The sequence below is a fragment of the Oncorhynchus keta genome, chromosome 23 (assembly GCF_023373465.1).
Source record: "Oncorhynchus keta strain PuntledgeMale-10-30-2019 chromosome 23, Oket_V2, whole genome shotgun sequence".
Lineage (NCBI taxonomy): Eukaryota > Metazoa > Chordata > Actinopteri > Salmoniformes > Salmonidae > Oncorhynchus > Oncorhynchus keta.
The window spans coordinates 43,864,521-43,883,540 of record NC_068443.1 but is presented as its reverse complement, the minus strand read 5'-3'; the positions used below and the strand labels follow the sequence as shown (position 1 = coordinate 43,883,540).

Here is a 19,020-nt window from a genome sequence, read left to right as displayed (position 1 = left end):
AGAGATAAAAAAAAAAAATGCTCCTAAACACAATTTAACTAGGGGCTTTAGACTGCATCCATGTGCAACAGGTTGAATGTTTGACGTCCCTACCCACACTTTGTCATATACTAGCTAAGTGAACCGTCTATGACAGTTCAGATTTACATTTTTCACAAACTACCTTTTCAAAGTAACACTATAATGTTATTTTTCTTACGTGTAGCTTAACTTCTTCCAGTGTGAATTGGTACAGAAGCTTGGTAAACTTTTTTCCTACAGTATCTTCCCCAACACTGCTAGTGCCTCTCTGGTTAGCCATTAGCCTAGGCATATTATTAATCTCCGTAGAGAAATTTATTAGCTAGCTAGTTTGCCAACTACATATAAACAAAAACGTAACTTTATACAACTAACACCATTTGCTATCGTTGCTAAGGAACAGCAACCTAAATTCAAATCAAATTTTATTAGTCACATGCGCTGAATACACCAGGTGTACCTTACGATCCCCTAACCAACAATGAGGTTAAAAAATAAAGATAAAAGTAACAAGTAACGTAAACTCGTACATCGCCTTGGTCCGTACAATTGCCCTTATTTTAGCTCCCCCAAAACGTAATACTTCCAGATCAACTGTAAAGTCAATATCATTGTAAAACACAATTTCTCCCCTTTCCAACAGAATCAATTACATGACCTAAACACTGCCCGTTTCTGCATAATTCAAGCAGGCAATGAGCCCCGTCGAGTCTTTAAAAAAATGGCGGGTGGGGAAGCGAAACTAATGCGGGTGAGAAGGAGAATTGTCGCATGGGAAAATAGCTTTTTTTCACTCGATCTGTCTAACTTATCACCTTATCGCCTCTAAAATGTAAATAAAACACTAAAGAGTTTATATAATTTGTCATTACATACCTATTTGAAGGTTTGTCGCGAATTTGAATCGGGTTTTTAGGGCGGTGCTAAAGTGATCTTAGAAGTAAACAGGCTTTGAGAATGATGATCGCATACAATGAAGACAGAAAAAATGACTAGGTATCCCCCCTTTACCGCTGTCACTGTCCATTTCTTGTTTTTAAACGATAAGAGAAGTGCTACACCTGGTGGAGAGAGATTGTAAGACAGAAATAGTGGCTTTATGCGTGCTGTACGTTACGACAAGACACGTCTAGATGTAACGGAGGGTCCGTTTTTTCAACTTTTCTCCAATACTATAGATCCATTACCATTTCGATCAAGGCTTGAATAGAAACCTAGTTCACACCACCGATTTTGAGGTCAACACAGTCGCTACAGTCCCATTCGTTTTCTTTGTAGCCTTGTTTGAATGTTACGGTTGCGCACATTTGTACAGAATGGGGTGAGTTTACTTAATTAAAGCGCAGCAGTAAAATAACAATAGTGAGACTATATACAGGGGGGTACCGGTACAGAGTCAACGTGCGGGGTCACCGGTTAGTTTCAACTGTTCTGCCTTACTATTATTCAACCATGCTGGTCATTTATGAACATTTGAACATCTTGGCCACGTTCTGTTATAATCTCCACCCGGCACAGCCAGAAGAGGACTGGCCACCCCCATATGCTCTCTCTAATTCTCTCTTTCTTTTCTCTCTCTCGGAGGACCTGAGCCCTAGGACCATGCCCCAGGACTACCTGACATGATGGCTCCTTGCTGTCCCCAGTCCACCTGACTGTGCTGCTGCTCCAGTTTCAACTGTTCTGCCTTATTATTATTCGACCATGCTGGTCATTTATGAACATTTGAACATCTTGGTCATGTTCTGTTATAATCCCTACCCGGCACAGCCAGAAGAGGACTGGCCACCCCACATAGCCTGGTTCCTCTCTAGGTTTCTTCCTAGGTTTTGGCCTTTCTAGGGAGTTTTTCCTAGCGACCGTGCTTTTACACCTGCATTGTTTGCTGTTTGGGGTTTTAGGCTGGGTTTCTGTACAGCACTTTGAGATATCAGCTGATGTACGAAGGGCTATATAAATACATTTGAGTTGAGGTAATATGTACATGTAGGTAGTTATTAAAGTGACTATGCATAGATAATAACAGTAGCAGCGTTGTAAGAGGGGGGGGTAAATGCAAATAGTCTGGGTAGCCATTTGATTAGATCTTCCGGAGTCTTATGGCTTGGGGTAGAAGCCTCTTGGACGTAGACTTGGTGCTCCGGTACCACTTGCCATGCAGTAGCAGAGAGAACAGTCTATGACTAGGGTGGCTGAAGTCTTGGTGTGCTTGGACCATATTCGTTTGTTGGACACCAAGGAACTTTGAAGCTCTCAACCTGCTCCACTGCAGCCCGTCGATGAGAATGGGGCCGTGTTCGGTCCTCTTTTTCCTGTAGTCCACAATCGCCTCCTTTGTCTTGATCACGCTGAGGAGAGGTTGTTGTCCTGGCACCACACGACCAGATCTCTAACGACCTCCCTATAATCGGTCTCATCGTTGTAGGTGATCAGGCCGACTACCACTGTTGTGTCATCGGCAAACTTAATGATGTTGGAGTCGTGCCTGGCCGTGCAGGATCCAGTTGCAGAGGGAGGTGTTTAGTCCCAGGGTCCTTAGCTTAGTGATGAGCTTTGTGGGCACTATGGTGTTGAACGCTGAGCTGTAGTCAATGAATAGCATTCTCACATAGGTGTTCCTTTTGTCCAAGTGAGAAAGGGCAGTGTGGAGTGCAATAGAGATTGCATCATCTGTGGATCTGTTAGTACGCTAATTGGAGTGGGTCTAGGGTTTCTGGGATAATGGTGATGTGAGCCATGACCAGCCTTTCAAAGCACTTCATGTATATGAGGGTGGTTCGTCCTGTACTTTTAATTAGGACTCTGCCACAACTGGAGGTCTGCTAGTTGAATTATTTTTATTTGCCCTGCACACGAAGAGAGAACACAATATTTTAGCCCTTGGCGCAGTCACAGCTCTCAGGCACAAGCACATGGAAACTCACTCAAACACTGTCCCAAGTACTCACAATAGATACCCTAGTAAGCAAGCAAGCAAGCTCGGGAAACTTGTTAACATAAATCTTTAGATTGCCCACATTAAAACAAAAATGGTTGTATACCAGCACCTTGTGTGTAACATTACCAGTTTAATATTGAACACTTGCGGAGCCAAGGACAACATACCTTGCTGGCCGAAGGTCAGGCAAAAGAGAACAATAAGGGGGTACGGAAATACAGAACCTGCAATGGACCAAACCAAAATAAACTTGTACAATCACATGTACAATATAGATATGAAAAGGTGTCTGTACACCAAAAAAATAACATTAGCTATGCAGCTGTAATTCAATTTAAATAACACTGCATTATTATCAAATTATTAACATCCTCTCTTGACCTATTTGAATTGGTGCATAATCTAGGGGAACAACATCACACATCTACAGACGTGAGTGCTACGGGTCAGTAGTCATTTAGGCAGGTTACCTTAGTGTTCTTGGACATAGGCACTATGGTGGTCTGCTTGAAACATGTTGGTATTACAGACTGACAGGGAGGGTTTGAAAATGTCAGTGAAGACACCTGCCAGTTGATCAGCGTATGCTCGCAGTTCACGTCCTGGTAATCAGTCTGGCCCCTCGGCTTTAGTGAATGTTAACCTGTTACTCACATTCGCTGCGGACAGCGTGATCAGTCTTCGGAACAGCTGGTGCTCTCATGCATGATTGTGTTATTTGCCTCGAAGCGAGCATAGAAGTAGTTTAGCTCATCTGGTAGGCTCATCACTGGGCAGCTCTCAGCTATGCTTGCCTTTGTGGTCTAATGGTTTGCAAACCCTGCCACAGGCGATGAGCGTCAGAGCCGGTGTAGTACCATCTTGTTAACCGTTAGCCAATTTTGAACTAGCTACCATGTCCATTTTGTCATCGCTGGACTAGATATCAAATTATTTGTAGTTGTCGTAAGCTAGCAGAATGCCAATTATTTTTTAACCTGCTACAGTTGTCAATCGTGCAATTATGACCCGAATGCAAACCAGTGTAGAAAACACTTCTGGTTTCTGCCTTCAAAATAAAAATCACCTATACACCATGAACTCCAAAGCCTAAAAATAAACAGAAAATGCTTAATGCATGCTTTAGAACTTGGTCCATGAACTGATGAGTCAAAGTTAGTCATGTCACTAAAAACAAGTCAGTTATTTTGCTCCTTTATTCATACAATCTCATTATTGCAGGTACAGTTAAATAATAAAAAGCTATTTTAGAGTAAAAGGAAATAAGTTGGTACAGGCGGCTAACATCCTACTATATCAGAACTGTGGAAAAATGCACGTGGTCTCTACCACTGACGGATAAATTATTTATTTTAACTGAGAAATCAAGATACCATAAGTATGCCTGTAAAGGGGGTAGCAATGGAAGGCAACTAGGTCGCACCACAACCTTCCAGCAGCCATAAAGAGGCATTAAAAGCAGGAGGAATTGGGCATCTTGAAATGGAGTAAGATGCGTCGAGTTATATAGCCACGTGAAGAGGGAATGGGAAAAATGGGAGTCCACAGTCTTGGGACAGTGCAGTCTTGAATCTGGGGAGGTATTTCAATTTTCTATACACCATGAGAATTTTTGTCGATCTTCTTTTTCAAATGGTCTTTGTAAGCCAAGATGTCCCGGTTCCATTTGGTGATGGTTTGCTTTTCGCACACCCAGATCTCCTGGGCCACCTACGGAAAACAAAAGGAGAAAGGGGGTTAAATAGGGACACAAAAAACAGGACAAGTACATACAAGTGCATTAATCCCAGTTGTTCCAACAAATAATTCCAATAAGTAAACTAGAGCCATTTCTGATAAGCTCATTCAAAATGTAGACTCCGCTGCTGTAGACTCGTGGAGTTTAACGGCTCAGCGCCGGTGTGCTATTGGCATGGCCGAGTACGTTCAGACACTGTGGCCCACAAATGCATTGCCCTCATTAGGGTTGGAGTACATTTCTGTTCATTTTAAAGCAACCGTTTCAATCCAATCTGTGTCCAATTGTTCGTTCCTCACCTGTTGGATGAGCCGGAAGTCGTGGCTAACCAGCATCATGCCACCCTCATACTCGTTGATGGCGTCAGCCAGGGCATCGATGGTCTCGATATCTAAGTGATTGGTGGGCTCGTCCAAGAAGAGCATGTGGGCGTTCTGCCCGGCCAGCCAGGCAAAGCACACCCGGCACTTCTGCCCGTCGGACAAGTTTCTAATGGGGTTCACCTGAAGGACAAAAAGAAGAAATGTCACCCATGTCAGAAGACCGTTACCCCAAATTCATATAAAGGGGTTGAATTTAATTACCAACTTCGGTTGAATTACAATTGACTACAACCCGGCCTGGGTTCAAATAGTTATTTTCCTGCCCTCTGAGCTTTCATGATACAAATGGAACAGTCCCAAAAGTACAAACCCCACTCCCCTGGCACAACAGACAGGCTCAAACGTTAAAATGACTTGAAAACAAAACTAAATGTTATCTGAAGGCAGGTCTGCAATTGGGAGAACAATATTTGAGGATCACAATTGGTCACTAATGATCAAACTGACCTGCTGTTTGCCTGTCAGCCCATAGCGGCCAATGATCTTCCTCATCTCCTCCCTCTCCTTGATCTCCGGGTAACACTTCATCATGTAATCCAGGGGGGAGAGGTCAAGTTCCAGCTGCTCTGTTAGATGCTGGAGAAAATAGAGTAGGTTCAGCCATGTGAATCATGGAGATTTGTAAAAATGTCTAACAAACTTAACTTCAATCAAGTCAAATAAAAAAGTAATCCACTTCACAACCACACACAATCAGTTGGTAAACAGATTCACTCAAATTCGCAGACTACTCCAATTTTGGAATTGTAGGAGCATACGCACTTAAATGATCTAAGACAGTTTAGTATACCAGTGTGCTTTAATGGTGTGGTACCTGGTGATATCTGCCAATCTTGACGTGGGAGTTCTTGCGGATCATTCCATCAGTGGGGAGGAGCTGAGGACAAAGACAATGAGGAGACATTGGTAGGAATGGAGAGATGGCAGTTGTGGGATATCGGTTCAAAGAAATGACCAGGCAACTGAACAGGAAATAAAAACGACCGTTTACATTTGGACCATTCTCACATATCAGTGAAAATTAAACTATAAACTATTTATGGTAACGTGTCATGGTATGGCTGAATGACAGGAGAACAATTCAAGTCTGCTAAATGGCCGTAACAATGTCAAGACTAACCTCTCCCATGAGGAGTTTAAGCAGGGTGGACTTCCCGGCCCCGTTGGGCCCCACAAGGGCCACTCGGGTGTCGAGGTCGATACCGAACTCAAGGTTCTTGTATATATGGGGCTGAATCATCAAACGAGGGAAAACACAAGACAACAATATTGAGAAAAACATGATAATAGTGTAGTTTGGAGCTGGAATCTCTTTAGGTCTTTCGTTTTAGGAACAGTTACAAAAAAAACAAGTTGAGCAAAACATTCGTGAGGCAGAAGTGAGGTTGGACAAACGCGTACCTGGTCATCAGAGTACTTGAAGCTGACATTTTGGACCATGATGACAGGAGGGGGAATCTTCCCACAGGGAGGAAAACAAAATGACAGGGTCTAGAAAAGGAAAAGAAGAATGAGTTAAAAGAGTTCAGGATGGTTTGCATGTGTTATTCTTTGATTCCTGCCTTGTGACACCCTGAAGGAAGCTATGGAATTATGGATTCTCTTTTGCAATGTACTATTATCCCGGAACTAACAACCTGTGGCGTCTGCTCTATACTCCTTGGCATGCTGCTTAGATCAGTTTACTATTATCCCGGAACTAACAACCTGTGGCGTCTGCTCTATACTCCTTGGCATGCTGCTTAGATCAGTTTACTATTATCCCGGAACTAACAACCTGTGGCGTCTGCTCTACACTCCTTGGCATGCTGCTTAGATCAGTTTATTATTATCCCAGAACTAACAACCTGTGGTGTCTGCTCTAAACTCCTTGGCATGCTGCTTAGATCAGTTTACTATTATCCCGGAACTAACAACCTGTGGTGTCTGCTCTATACTCCTTGGCATGCTGCTTAGATCAGTTTACTATTATCCCGGAACTAACAACCTGTGGCGTCTGCTCTACACTCCTTGGCATGCTGCTTAGATCAGTTTACTATTATCCCGGAACTAACAACCTGTGGCGTCTGCTCTATACTCCTTGGCATGCTGCTTAGATCAGTTTACTATTATCCCGGAACTAACAACCTGTGGTGTCTGCTCTACACTCCTTGGCATGCTGCTTAGATCAGTTTACTATTATCCCGGAACTAACAACCTGTGGCGTCTGCTCTATACTCCTTGGCATGCTGCTTAGATCAGTTTACTATTATCCCGGAACTAACAACCTGTGGCGTCTGCTCTATACTCCTTGGCATGCTGCTTAGATCAGTTTACTATTATCCCGGAACTAACAACCTGTGGCGTCTGCTCTACACTCCTTGGCATGCTGCTTAGATCAGTTTACTATTATCCCGGAACTAACAACCTGTGGCGTCTGCTCTATACTCCTTGGCATGCTGCTTAGATCAGTTTACTATTATCCCGGAACTAACAACCTGTGGCGTCTGCTCTATACTCCTTGGCATGCTGCTTAGATCAGTTTACTATTATCCCGGAACTAACAACCTGTGGCGTCTGCTCTATACTCCTTGGCATGCTGCTTAGATCAGTTTACTATTATCCCGGAACTAACAACCTGTGGCGTCTGCTCTACACTCCTTGGCATGCTGCTTAGATCAGTTTACTATTATCCCGGAACTAACAACCTGTGGCGTCTGCTCTACACTCCTTGGCATGCTGCTTAGATCAGTTTACTATTATCCCGGAACTAACAACCTGTGGCGTCTGCTCTATACTCCTTGGCATGCTGCTTAGATCAGTTTACTATTATCCCGGAACTAACAACCTGTGGCGTCTGCTCTATACTCCTTGGCATGCTGCTTAGATCAGTTTACTATTATCCCGGAACTAACAACCTGTGGCGTCTGCTCTATACTCCTTGGCATGCTGCTTAGATCAGTTTACTATTATCCCGGAACTAACAACCTGTGGCGTCTGCTCTATACTCCTTGGCATGCTGCTTAGATCAGTTTACTATTATCCCGGAACTAACAACCTGTGGCGTCTGCTCTATACTCCTTGGCATGCTGCTTAGATCAGTTTACTATTATCCCGGAACTAACAACCTGTGGCGTCTGCTCTACACTCCTTGGCATGCTGCTTAGATCAGTTTACTATTATCCCGGAACTAACAACCTGTGGCGTCTGCTCTACACTCCTTGGCATGCTGCTTAGATCAGTTTACTATTATCCCGGAACTAACAACCTGTGGCGTCTGCTCTATACTCCTTGGCATGCTGCTTAGATCAGTTTACTATTATCCCGGAACTAACAACCTGTGGCGTCTGCTCTATACTCCTTGGCATGCTGCTTAGATCAGTTTACTATTATCCCGGAACTAACAACCTGTGGCGTCTGCTCTACACTCCTTGGCATGCTGCTTAGATCAGTTTACTATTATCCCGGAACTAACAACCTGTGGCGTCTGCTCTATACTCCTTGGCATGCTGCTTAGATCAGTTTACTATTATCCCGGAACTAACAACCTGTGGCGTCTGCTCTATACTCCTTGGCATGCTGCTTAGATCAGTTTACTATTATCCCGGAACTAACAACCTGTGGCGTCTGCTCTATACTCCTTGGCATGCTGCTTAGATCAGTTTACTATTATCCCGGAACTAACAACCTGTGGCGTCTGCTCTACACTCCTTGGCATGCTGCTTAGATCCGAAAAACTTGTTGGACAATTGTGTCACCGTGCGCCTGGCAGGGGCACTATAATTTGGCCTTTTGTTTACATCATACCACAGTAGCAATAATAAGAGTACATCCAAACTCTGGTCAGCTGCCTGTATTAATACCCACTATAACTAAGGTCCATAGATTTTCCTGATCATGTGACTTGCCTGTCCAGGAAAAACTCTGGGCTGTAGCCAAAACAACAAACTTGTTATACCAAAAAGAGCACCTGTTCCTACCCTATATGGGAAGCACCACCAGCCCTGTCAAAGTCACTAAACAGACTTACTTGGTCATTCTTAACACTCTCAGTCAGGCCCGAGGCCACCATCTTCTGCAGAGTCTTCTCTTTACTCTGGGCTTGGCGAGCCAGCTTGGCTGAGCCGTGCCCAAACCGGGCAATGTAGTTCTGGTGGGGTAGTAAGGAGAGAGAAGGGTTTACAAAACTACGAATGTTTGGTGAAGCAGTTCACTCCCATCGGCCACAAGCTAAGTGGTTCCAAAATAACCCATCACCCACATTAGCGGCGCCGGCCCAAATTTCACATACTACTTGTGTACGTGAAAGTGTCCCAAGAGAAAGGGGAGTTTACCTTCATGTGTTTGATCTGGTCCTGCTCCCAATTGAACCTCTTCATCTGGTTCTCTTCCAACTCCTCCCTGGTCTTAATGTACTGGTCGTAGTTGCCCTTTGAGGAAGTAAACAAATGCTTGTTTATAGAGGATTGTGTACCATTTAACAATTTTTAAAAAAGGGATGTACCCCACATCTTTCATTTACTTTGTTTTTATCACTTGAATATAGTACATTTTTAAATCATAGTAACTCACCAAGGCAAAATACACTATAACGTGTAAATGCAGAGTTCAACACACATTCTGACAGATGATATTTCATGACATCTAGCCAAATTTCACGACCACCAATTGGTGGTGTCTATGCACGTACAAAGAAAGTAAGCGTGATGTGGTATCGTCGCTGGGAGGCTGCTCTGATCCCATGTAGCACCTCTTGTCATCGTGTAAGGTGGAGCAGCAAATCAATCAAATTGTATTTATATAGCCCTTCGTACATCAGCTGATATCTCAAAGTGCTGTACAGAAACCCAGCCTAAAACCCCAAACAGCAAGCAATGCAGGTGTAGAAGCAGCTCATAAAAATAAGTGTACAAGACACCTGTCTGACTTGCGCCTGTGAGTGGACTGATCCATTGTGGAGATGGCACAGTCCATCAGTCCAAGACCTGTGCCATTGAAGAATTGTATATGGCGCAACAAATAGAAAATATGTGCGAACAAAAAGGCGCTTTCTCCCGCGTTAGATATTGGGCGCGGTCCTGAAACGCATCAGTGCGCTGTTGACTTGGCGCCTTTCCCCAGACCATGTTCCCATGTGCGTAATAGCAAAGTTAACCACCATATTGGTTTGTCACAAATCTGTCTGTTTTTAATCTTTGCCATGCCTTAAGAGGCTGTACATTTTGTTAGACCAGCCTCTCAGGTATTATTTATTTTAGTGTTGTTTACACCGTCCCAAATAGTCTGGAAAATTATATAATATTAATCCACAGTTTTTCCTTGATCTCATTATCATGATAATAAGTAATGTCATTATCATTAGTAGGCTTAGTATAGCAGCCTTGTATAACCACCACCGAGCTGTAGGCCAAAGAGCGTGTCCTGTTTAGTCTAAAACACCATAACTTACCTAGGCCTATATTTCAATACTTATATAGGCTACTGTATCAATAAATTATTTTTGTTCGTGTCACACAGCATAAGAGTCATTCATGATTTGAAATGCAATCAAGCATTTAATTTAAAAATAAAGCAACCATTGAATAATTAGCGTAAAAAGAGATGTAAACCGTTCCATTTTGGAAATTGAATTCACAAATTAATGCGACTTTAGTATTTACTGTAATAAAGGCTCAAAAAAAAAAACACTATATTTTTATTTAGGGGGTAATTTATTAGTATTTGCTTGTCTGAGGTAGAGGACCGCATAAGCTGTAGACCACACCATCTACCAAGACCATTCTCATTTATATTTTTCATCAAGGGTCTCTGTACTTCGCTCCGTTCATCTTTCCCCTCGATCCTGACTCGTCTTCCAGTGCCCACCGATGAAAAACATCCCCACATGATGCTGCTGCCAGGTTTCCTCCAGACGTGACCTTTGGCATTCAGGCCAAAGAGTTCAATCTTGGTTTCATCAGATCAGAGAATATTGTCTCTCATGGTCCGAGTCCTTTAGGTGCCTTTTGGCGAACTCCAAGCAGCCTGTCATGTGCCTTTAACTGAGGAAAGGCTTCCGTGTGGCTATTTTACCATAAAGGCCTGATCGGAGGAGTGCTGCCGAGATGGGTGAACCTTCGAGCTCTGTCAGTGACCATCGGTCACCTCCCGACCAAGACCCTTCTCCCCCAACTGCTCAGTTTGGCCGGGCGGCCAGCTGCAGACATTTTTTGGTAGCCTCCCCCAGATCTGTGCCTCGGCACAATCCTGTCTTGGAGCTCTACTGACTATTTCTTCGACCCCGTTTGCTTGGTTTTTGCACTGACATGCACGGTCAACTGTGGGACCTCATAGACAGGTGTGTGCCTGGACCCAAACCATGTCCAATCAATTGAATTTACCACAGGTGGACTCCAATCAAGTTGTAGAAACATCAAGGATGATCAATGGAAACAGGACGCACCTGAGCTCAATTTCGAGTCTCACAGCAAAGGGTCTGAATACAAATGTAAACACATTTTTCCCTCTTGCAAAAATGTCTAAAAACCTGATTTGCTTTGTCATTATGGGATGCTGTGTGTAGATTGATAAGGGGAAAATATTTATTCAATTTTAGAATAAGTCTAACGTAACAAAATGTGGAAAATTGTCATCTCCCGTCTGGATTACTGCAACTCGCTGTTGGCTGGGCTCCCTGCCTGTGCCATTAAACCCCTACAACTCATCCAGAACGCCGCAGCCCGTCTGGTGTTCAACCTTCCCAAGTTCTCTCACGTCACCCCGCTCCTCCGCTCTCTCCACTGGCTTCCAGTTGAAGCTCGCATCCGCTACAAGACCATGGTGCTTGCCTACGGAGCTGTGAGGGGAACGGCACCTCAGTACCTCCAGGCTCTGATCAGGCCCTACACCCAAACAAGGGCACTGCGTTCATCCACCTCTGGCCTGCTCGCCTCCCTACCACTGAGGAAGTACAGTTCCCGCTCAGCCCAGTCAAAACTGTTCGCTGCTCTGGCCCCCAATGGTGGAACAAACTCCCTCACGACGCCAGGACAGCGGAGTCAATCACCACCTTCCGGAGACACCTGAAACCCCACCTCTTTAAGGAATACCTAGGATAGGATAAAGTAATCCTTCTCACCCCCCCCCCCCACCTTAAAAGATTTAGATGCACTATTGTAAAGTGGCTGTTCCACTGGATGTCATAAGGTGAATGCACCAATTTGTAAGTCGCTCTGGATAAGAGCGTCTGCTAAATGACTTAAATGTAAATATGTCAAGGGGGTTGAATACTCTCCGAAAGCACTGTAAATAACATTTACTCCCCAATAGCTAAACAGTTACCTATAGGGTACAAGATATGTTTTGAATTGCCAACCTAGTTAGTCTTATATCATATTTCATAGGCTAGGCCTACCTGATGCTGCAATGTCCGACTGTTTCTCTCCTTGAGCAACGGCCCACTTGTCTCGCACACATGTAGGTGATGCACACAAAGGTGTCATTCCGATCCTGGCAGACGTTGCTTTAAATTTTATTGATATAATATTAACTGCCTGAATAAATTACACCAACAGAAATTAATGTTCATGACTTCTCAAAATTCTCAGATTTGATCATTTTCCAAAACTCACCATGGCCTGGAAAACATTTTAAAATTATGACTTTTCCAGTATTTTCATCACCGGACAAACCCTGTAAATGGTGGAAGTCTGAGCTTTAACTGGGCCCATTTGGGTAAGTAAGTTTAGTGAACTAGTGTTCATTTATCAACTGAGGACAGGAAATGCAACTGCTCAGACCTGGAGAATTATTATAACCAGACAAACAGCTTGTTGGTCCACGGTGACCCATGACAGAGTGCAGTTGCTCTTACCGTGTAGTATTTCAGCTTGCGCTCGTGCAAGTGCATGATGTTGGTGCACACGCCGTTGAGGAAATCTTGCGAATGGGAGATCAGGACCAGAATACGTTTGAATCTGTAGAATAGGAGTAAGGCTGAAACTTCAGACACTTCTAAATAGCAACAATGACAATTCTTGAGAGGCATTATCCTACAAGGTCAGGGACCAAAGTCAAAAGGTAACTGCCAAAGTAATGGAAACACTTGAATAAACGAGGGATACAAAGAATATTGAAAGCAGGTGCGGTTCCGGAGCTAAGCTATTAACATCCCATCATGCTTAGGGTCATCTATTAAAATGCTGGGCAGGCCATTACTTTGGTTACCACAGCTATGCCTTGCCTGGCTATCCAAATGCCTTGCTCCGGACATGAGTTTCTCCGCAATGAGTCAGGATTCGAGTACCCCCCCCCCAATGATTGATAGAACACAAACACATTCTTAGCTATTCTGAGTACAGCTGCATTTAGAAAATGTGTCATTGGCTGTGATACTGATTGGTTAGAGATAAGCCAATCGCTGATTTGTACAACACCCCTCCTTTTGACATCACCACAAACGACGGCAGTCTCCGACTGAAACATGTAGTGAAAACAGAGCAGCGGAGGAATTCAGTTTGAGTCCCCAGGCAAGGCTATGACCCCATAGGATGACAATGCCCCCACCCACAGGGCACGAGTGGTCACTGAATGGTTTGATGAGCATGAAAACCATATGCCACCTCAGTCACCAGAGCTCAAGCCAATTAAACACCCACGGGAGATTCTGGAACAGCACCCGAGATAGCATTTTCCACCACCACCAAGAAAACACCAAATTATGGAATTTCTGGCAGAAGAATCCATCCAATAGAGTTTGAGACTTTGTAGCTTGTGGTGGCCCAATGCCCTATTAAGACACAATGTCATTGTTTCCTTTATTTTGGCAGTTACCTGTATATAGCTAGTTAGCACATAACTATAAACTCCATGAGCAATGTCTAAAACAAATCTGTTATCTTGGAACTAACAACCCTTGTGGCATCAGCTCTACACTCTTTTTGGAATGCTGCTTAGATCAGATAAACGCTTCGGTCTAGTTTTTGTCAACGCGCCCCCACACGGAGAACAAACTGCCTGGCAGGGGCACTATAATTCGGCCTTTTGTTTACATCATGTCACAGCAGCAATAGCAGCTTAAAGAGAGTAGATCATGTAAATGTTCCATGATTTTCCAGTTTAACTCTAGAGTTGCGACTTAAATGTCAGAAGAACCCTGCCTTCAATCTAAGGTGGCCTTTCACATTAAAAGTTATGATACAGGCACAATTGTTTCTAGAAAAGTCGTGTCCTACGTCTCACACGTCTAAATGGCCTTACTGGCTAAGCTCTTCCTCCAGCCACACACAGGCATCCAGGTCCAAGTGGTTGGTGGGCTCATCCAGCAGCAACATGAACGGCTTCAAGAACAGGGCCCTTGGAGACAAGGAACGCACAATACCAGGTTAGTAGGTCTTCAAAACAACAGTGATAAAATAGGCTTATTCACACCCTCACCCCCAAAAAAACAGGGCATTTGTGAATGAAAAACAATTTACAGGTAGGTCTTAGAGGTTGTGAATTAGATATTTTACATCTAAAACCTCTTAAAATAGTTATGACTAAAGGCATTTGGGCAAAGTGAAACTCAAGAGTGAACAGAACGGCAGGGATCAGATAAACGCGTCGGCCAATTTGTCTCACTGCGCCGCTGCACTGAGAACATACTGCTTGTTGGCGGCGTTATCATTCGGCCTGTCTTTACATCACTCCCAAACAGTTCTGAGCCAAACGCCTGTGATTCATTAGAATATAGAGATTATAGGATTCGACCAGTCAAGTTAGGACAGTCAAAGATAGGAAAGAAAAATGTTTGTGGTTTGATGTCATTTGCCCACTTGTGTCATTTAGCCAATTCTAAACAGAACCCTCACAGTCCCCATCGCTCTTCATGTAGATTGACAGTTTTCTGGACAGGTGTAGACAGTTGAAGCGAGGCTTGAGAGAGTCCAAGAAAAAGACTGCACTCAAGGCCTGTATTCATATGGTGTCTCACAGTAGCAGTACTGATCTAGGATCAGTTTAGCTTTTTTACATTATAATGAATGAACAGGGGCTTGGGGCAGATCTGGGACCATATTCTCAGAGTAGTGGTGCATATCTAGGATCAGGTTCCACCTGTCCATTATGATCCAAAAGTTAACTGATGCTAGATCAGCGCACCTACACTTGGAACCTTTATGAACAAGGGCCCAGATCCCAAATATGCACTGAGACGCGTTAAGAGTAAAGGTTTGTCTTTGTATTGTAAATGTAAAGGGTGGGTTTGTACCTGGCCAGAGCAACGCGCATCCTCCAGCCTCCGCTGAAGTCCTTAAGCTTCTTCTGCTGCATGGAGGCGGTAAAGCCCAGGCCGTGGAGGATCTGGGAGGCCCGCACCTCAGCCTTATCTGCGTCCAGCTCCTCCAGGCGCTCATAAAGCTCCATCAGCTTCTCACACTCGGCTTTAATATAATAAATAATAATATATGCCATTTAGCTGACGCTTTTATCCAAAGCGACTTACAGTCATGTGTGCATACATTCTACGTATGGGTGGTCCCGGGAATCGAACCCACTACCCTGGCGTTACAAGCGCCATGCTCTACCAACTGAGCCACAGAAGGACCATTAGGGGGGAGAGAAACAGAGAGATGAGCTTATGGGTGGAGGACAATGGAAAAGAGGGAGACGAGCAGGAGATGGTAACAGTCGGGGTGGGTGGAGAGAAACTTCTACTCTACAGTGTTTATTTTAACTGGTTGGAGCGAAATGGAATCACGGTTATTATCCCACCAATTAAGCCTTTGTGCCCTTGTCCCGATGCTACATCGTGAAGGGTACACATTATGCAGGACTATTCGGGACATGGGAGGTAGTGTACCACGCCTAGGAAGGGAAGCTGCCACAGTGAGCACAGTTCCCATGGTAACATGGTAATTCACAGTACTACAACCAAACCACCATTATAAAGCAACTCACAGTCCTCGGATGCCAGGCGCTCTGCCTCCTTCTCCAGATGGATCCTTTCCGCGTCCACCTCCATGACACACTGCAGGGCAGTCTTCTCACTGGGAGACATCTCACGGGTCAGGTGGTAGATGTCAATGTGCTCTGGGATAGGTACCTCACGGTGGCCAATGGCTGCCAGCAACATGGATTTACCTGGAAATAGAAAGATTTGTAAGTGTGTCCTTTAAGTAGAGCTCAAATGTGTATTTGTAAATAAGGTGGGGATACTTTCAAACAAACTTCTACACAGAAGATAAAGGGTCTACGGCTGCTGTTCGGTTATAAATGTCATAAGGGGCCAATACATATACACAAAAAGTAACCCTACCCCAGCTAGAGGTTGCTCCTGGGAAAACTAGGGCATATTATGTCCTGAGGAGATAAAGGCTGAGTTGGCTGAAAGATGTCCCGCGTGGACAGGTGTGACTAACACCGAAAATGACCAAACAAGGTGTCCCAAAGGCACTGTTCATTAGAGCACACCATAACAAAATGTTTCCCAATGAAAAGAGTCTTAACGGATACATTCTTCCCCAAAACACATTCAAAAGCGCTTACTTTCGCTTTGTGCCCACTGAACACACCCCATGTGATGTAACCACTTACCAGTGCCGTTGAGGCCAATGAGGCCGTAGCGGCGGCCCGAGTTGAGCTCCAAGCTGGTGTCCTGCAGCAGCTCCTGCCCATGGAAGGTGAGCGACATGCTGGTGACGTGCACATCTGTGCTGTTGGGGTGCGAAGCCAGCACGCCAGTCACCGCCCGCGCCTCAGTCTTCTTCAGCTCAAACTCATCCATCTCCTTGGTCAGGCTTTCCACACCTGTAACTCAGTGACATGGAGGGCCATTTAGTAAGTAATTTCTCCAAATTAACTGTTACCCATCTCTACTTACATTAATCTGAAGAACCAGCCTATCCATTCAACATGAGAGAACAACCACCTGGAATACAAATACATTTCTGAAACCTGAACTAGCAGTGAAGAGGATTTAAACCTAAGCCCTTCTTTAGTTGCTCTATGATTATCAACCATTACCGTTGCTTATGGCTCCATTCTCCTGGCCTTCCTCTGGTCTCTCTCCCTCTCCATCCTCAGTTTTTTTTGTCTTCTGGCGGGATTTGGCGGCTTCCTTCTTCTTCTGCGCCTTCTTCTTGGCCAGGTCGGAAGGCATGGCTGCTGCTGACCTCGACAAAATTAAACTTGAAGACAGAGAGCTGGGGGTCAAAGCAGGGAAAACTGGTTCAGTAAGTAACATTGTATTGTCTGCATCTGGATTATCAGGAGTAGCTAATATGGTAAGCAGTCATCAAGTGAATCAAAATGCTGGTGCCATTTCGTTTAGTTTGATACACCTCATTACCACTACCAAGACAAATTAAAGTAATATCAATTTGGTTGGAAAGGGTCGCCCGTTTGTTATCCTCATTCATGAAGCATGTTGCTGACCAGCCAAATGACACATTAAAATGTACCTAACCCTCTTAAAGCTCTGCTTGATCTGGCTTTAGTTGAACTGCTTGCAAGTCCTCCCTCCGTTATCATTCATATGAATCGCAATCGAAGACGAAACATTTAAAAAAAATGACTAATACATCTATGGTTAGACCGCGGATAGATTTTACGCTCAGTTACCTAATCACATTGCGCAACTAGCAAGCGTTAGTTAGGAAGCTAATCATATTGCGCATTGCATTATAAATGCCAGCAACCTTTACCTGGTCAGCTGAGTTAGTCATCTTCTAGCATAACAGTAAGCACTGAGTAACCGGGGTAGCTAGCCAGGTGGCCTAGTATGGCTAATCTCACGTATCGTCCTCCTTTTCCTGCCTTTTAACTTACCATGGCTGGCTACACGACTGTGTTATATTCGCTCAGAACTGTAACTAACGTTCGCTAGCTAGCTATAGACATTTACATCAGTTTGCCAACTGCAAATTAACGTTAGCTACCTAGCTGTTAAACTGGCCCACTATTTTAGTGAGTGAAATATTTAGGCCCTACCAGGTTAGCTGAAACTGGCTAGCCAAATTACCTCCGAATCTCGAGCTACTAACTCAGCTAAGCAATTTTATCACAAATCCAGGAAGTCAGTGTGGGCTTTTATACATCTTTCGATCTGTTCAGATGCCAATCATCCCACTGGATATAAATCCCCAAATGATTTTTGAAGAGTCAGACAGCCGGTAAGATAGCCGGGTGGCTAATGCCGAGAAACTCGTGGTCATCTTTTCATTGCATTGTGTAGCAACTAGAAACTAACGTTAGCTAGGTTACCTGTATGCTAGCTAACGTTTTCAAACAATTCAAAACTAACAAACAGATCCTGCCAACAATTTATCCGATACATTTTTTACTAAATCCAAAAAGATTTAAACACTATTTGTGACTCTGTTAGATATATATATATATATATACGTTTTAATATCCTGTTGGCATTTTCTTACCGGTCTTTTTCCTTGTTCACGCGCGGCTGCGACGATGTTGGAAAACGCACGAGAAAGAATGAGCTCGTTGTCGCGTGTCCCAATGCCGGCTCACCGACCAATGAAACGCCGAGTTGCCTTTCAAGACCAACTTTCTCATTTTAATAACGGGCGGGTAAAATAAGAAGGGTTGTGGGAAATGGTGTCTTCTGAACGGTGTTATATAAAGACCAGAAATGATTCGTTATTGCAACATCATTGATAGAGTGGACCTAATTTTTCACAGGCAGTTCATTGGTTACCGCTTGGCAGAATTGTCACCTTTTTTTTTTACTGGAACACGTTTTAGGCTACGTAGAACTCCAGTGAAACAAAAATAATGATTATTATTCATTAGGCTTAAAATAAATAATTGTAACTATTGAGCTTATTTACACATCTAAAGACTCAAGAAGGGTTGCGGTCTGTCAATTCCATTTAAATTCAGTCAATTCAGGAAGTAAACTGACAATTACATTTGTTTTCATGTTGAGTAAAATCTCAAATTCAGTTACTATATTGGTTTGGATCAGTTTAAAAATATATATGACA

The 19,020-nt window shown here is 43.8% G+C and overlaps 1 protein-coding gene and 1 long non-coding RNA gene across 7 annotated transcripts; both read right to left on the bottom strand.

Moving 5' to 3' along the window:
* Positions 1 to 4,137: 4,137 nt before the first annotated feature.
* Positions 4,138 to 18,602, bottom strand: LOC118402453 (ATP-binding cassette sub-family F member 2-like). Of its 2 annotated transcripts, none has more exons than XM_035800668.1 (15): positions 18,451 to 18,602; positions 17,042 to 17,220; positions 16,613 to 16,825; positions 15,977 to 16,159; positions 15,288 to 15,459; positions 14,297 to 14,392; positions 12,912 to 13,014; positions 9,394 to 9,489; positions 9,090 to 9,209; positions 6,482 to 6,571; positions 6,201 to 6,311; positions 5,895 to 5,957; positions 5,528 to 5,656; positions 4,997 to 5,200; positions 4,138 to 4,669 (listed from the first exon to the last, which is right to left on the bottom strand). In XM_035800668.1, the coding sequence occupies exons 2-15, from the start codon at positions 17,175 to 17,177 to the stop codon at positions 4,553 to 4,555; spliced, it is 1,833 nt and encodes a 610-aa protein (XP_035656561.1). In that variant the 5' UTR covers positions 17,178 to 17,220; positions 18,451 to 18,602; the 3' UTR covers positions 4,138 to 4,552. The 2 variants fall into 2 exon arrangements, with proteins under 2 accessions (XP_035656561.1, XP_035656559.1); XM_035800666.2 differs by having other exon boundaries at positions 17,042 to 17,205.
* On the bottom strand, positions 6,582 to 9,080 carry LOC127911065 (uncharacterized). 5 transcript variants are annotated; one of them, XR_008077520.1, is made up of 4 exons: positions 8,538 to 9,080; positions 7,278 to 8,467; positions 6,998 to 7,207; positions 6,582 to 6,857 (listed from the first exon to the last, which is right to left on the bottom strand). It is a non-coding gene; the product is annotated as an uncharacterized LOC127911065 (long non-coding RNA). The 5 variants fall into 5 exon arrangements; XR_008077519.1 differs by having other exon boundaries at positions 7,278 to 9,080; XR_008077521.1 differs by having other exon boundaries at positions 7,068 to 7,207; positions 7,278 to 9,080.
* Positions 18,603 to 19,020: the final 418 nt, after the last annotated feature.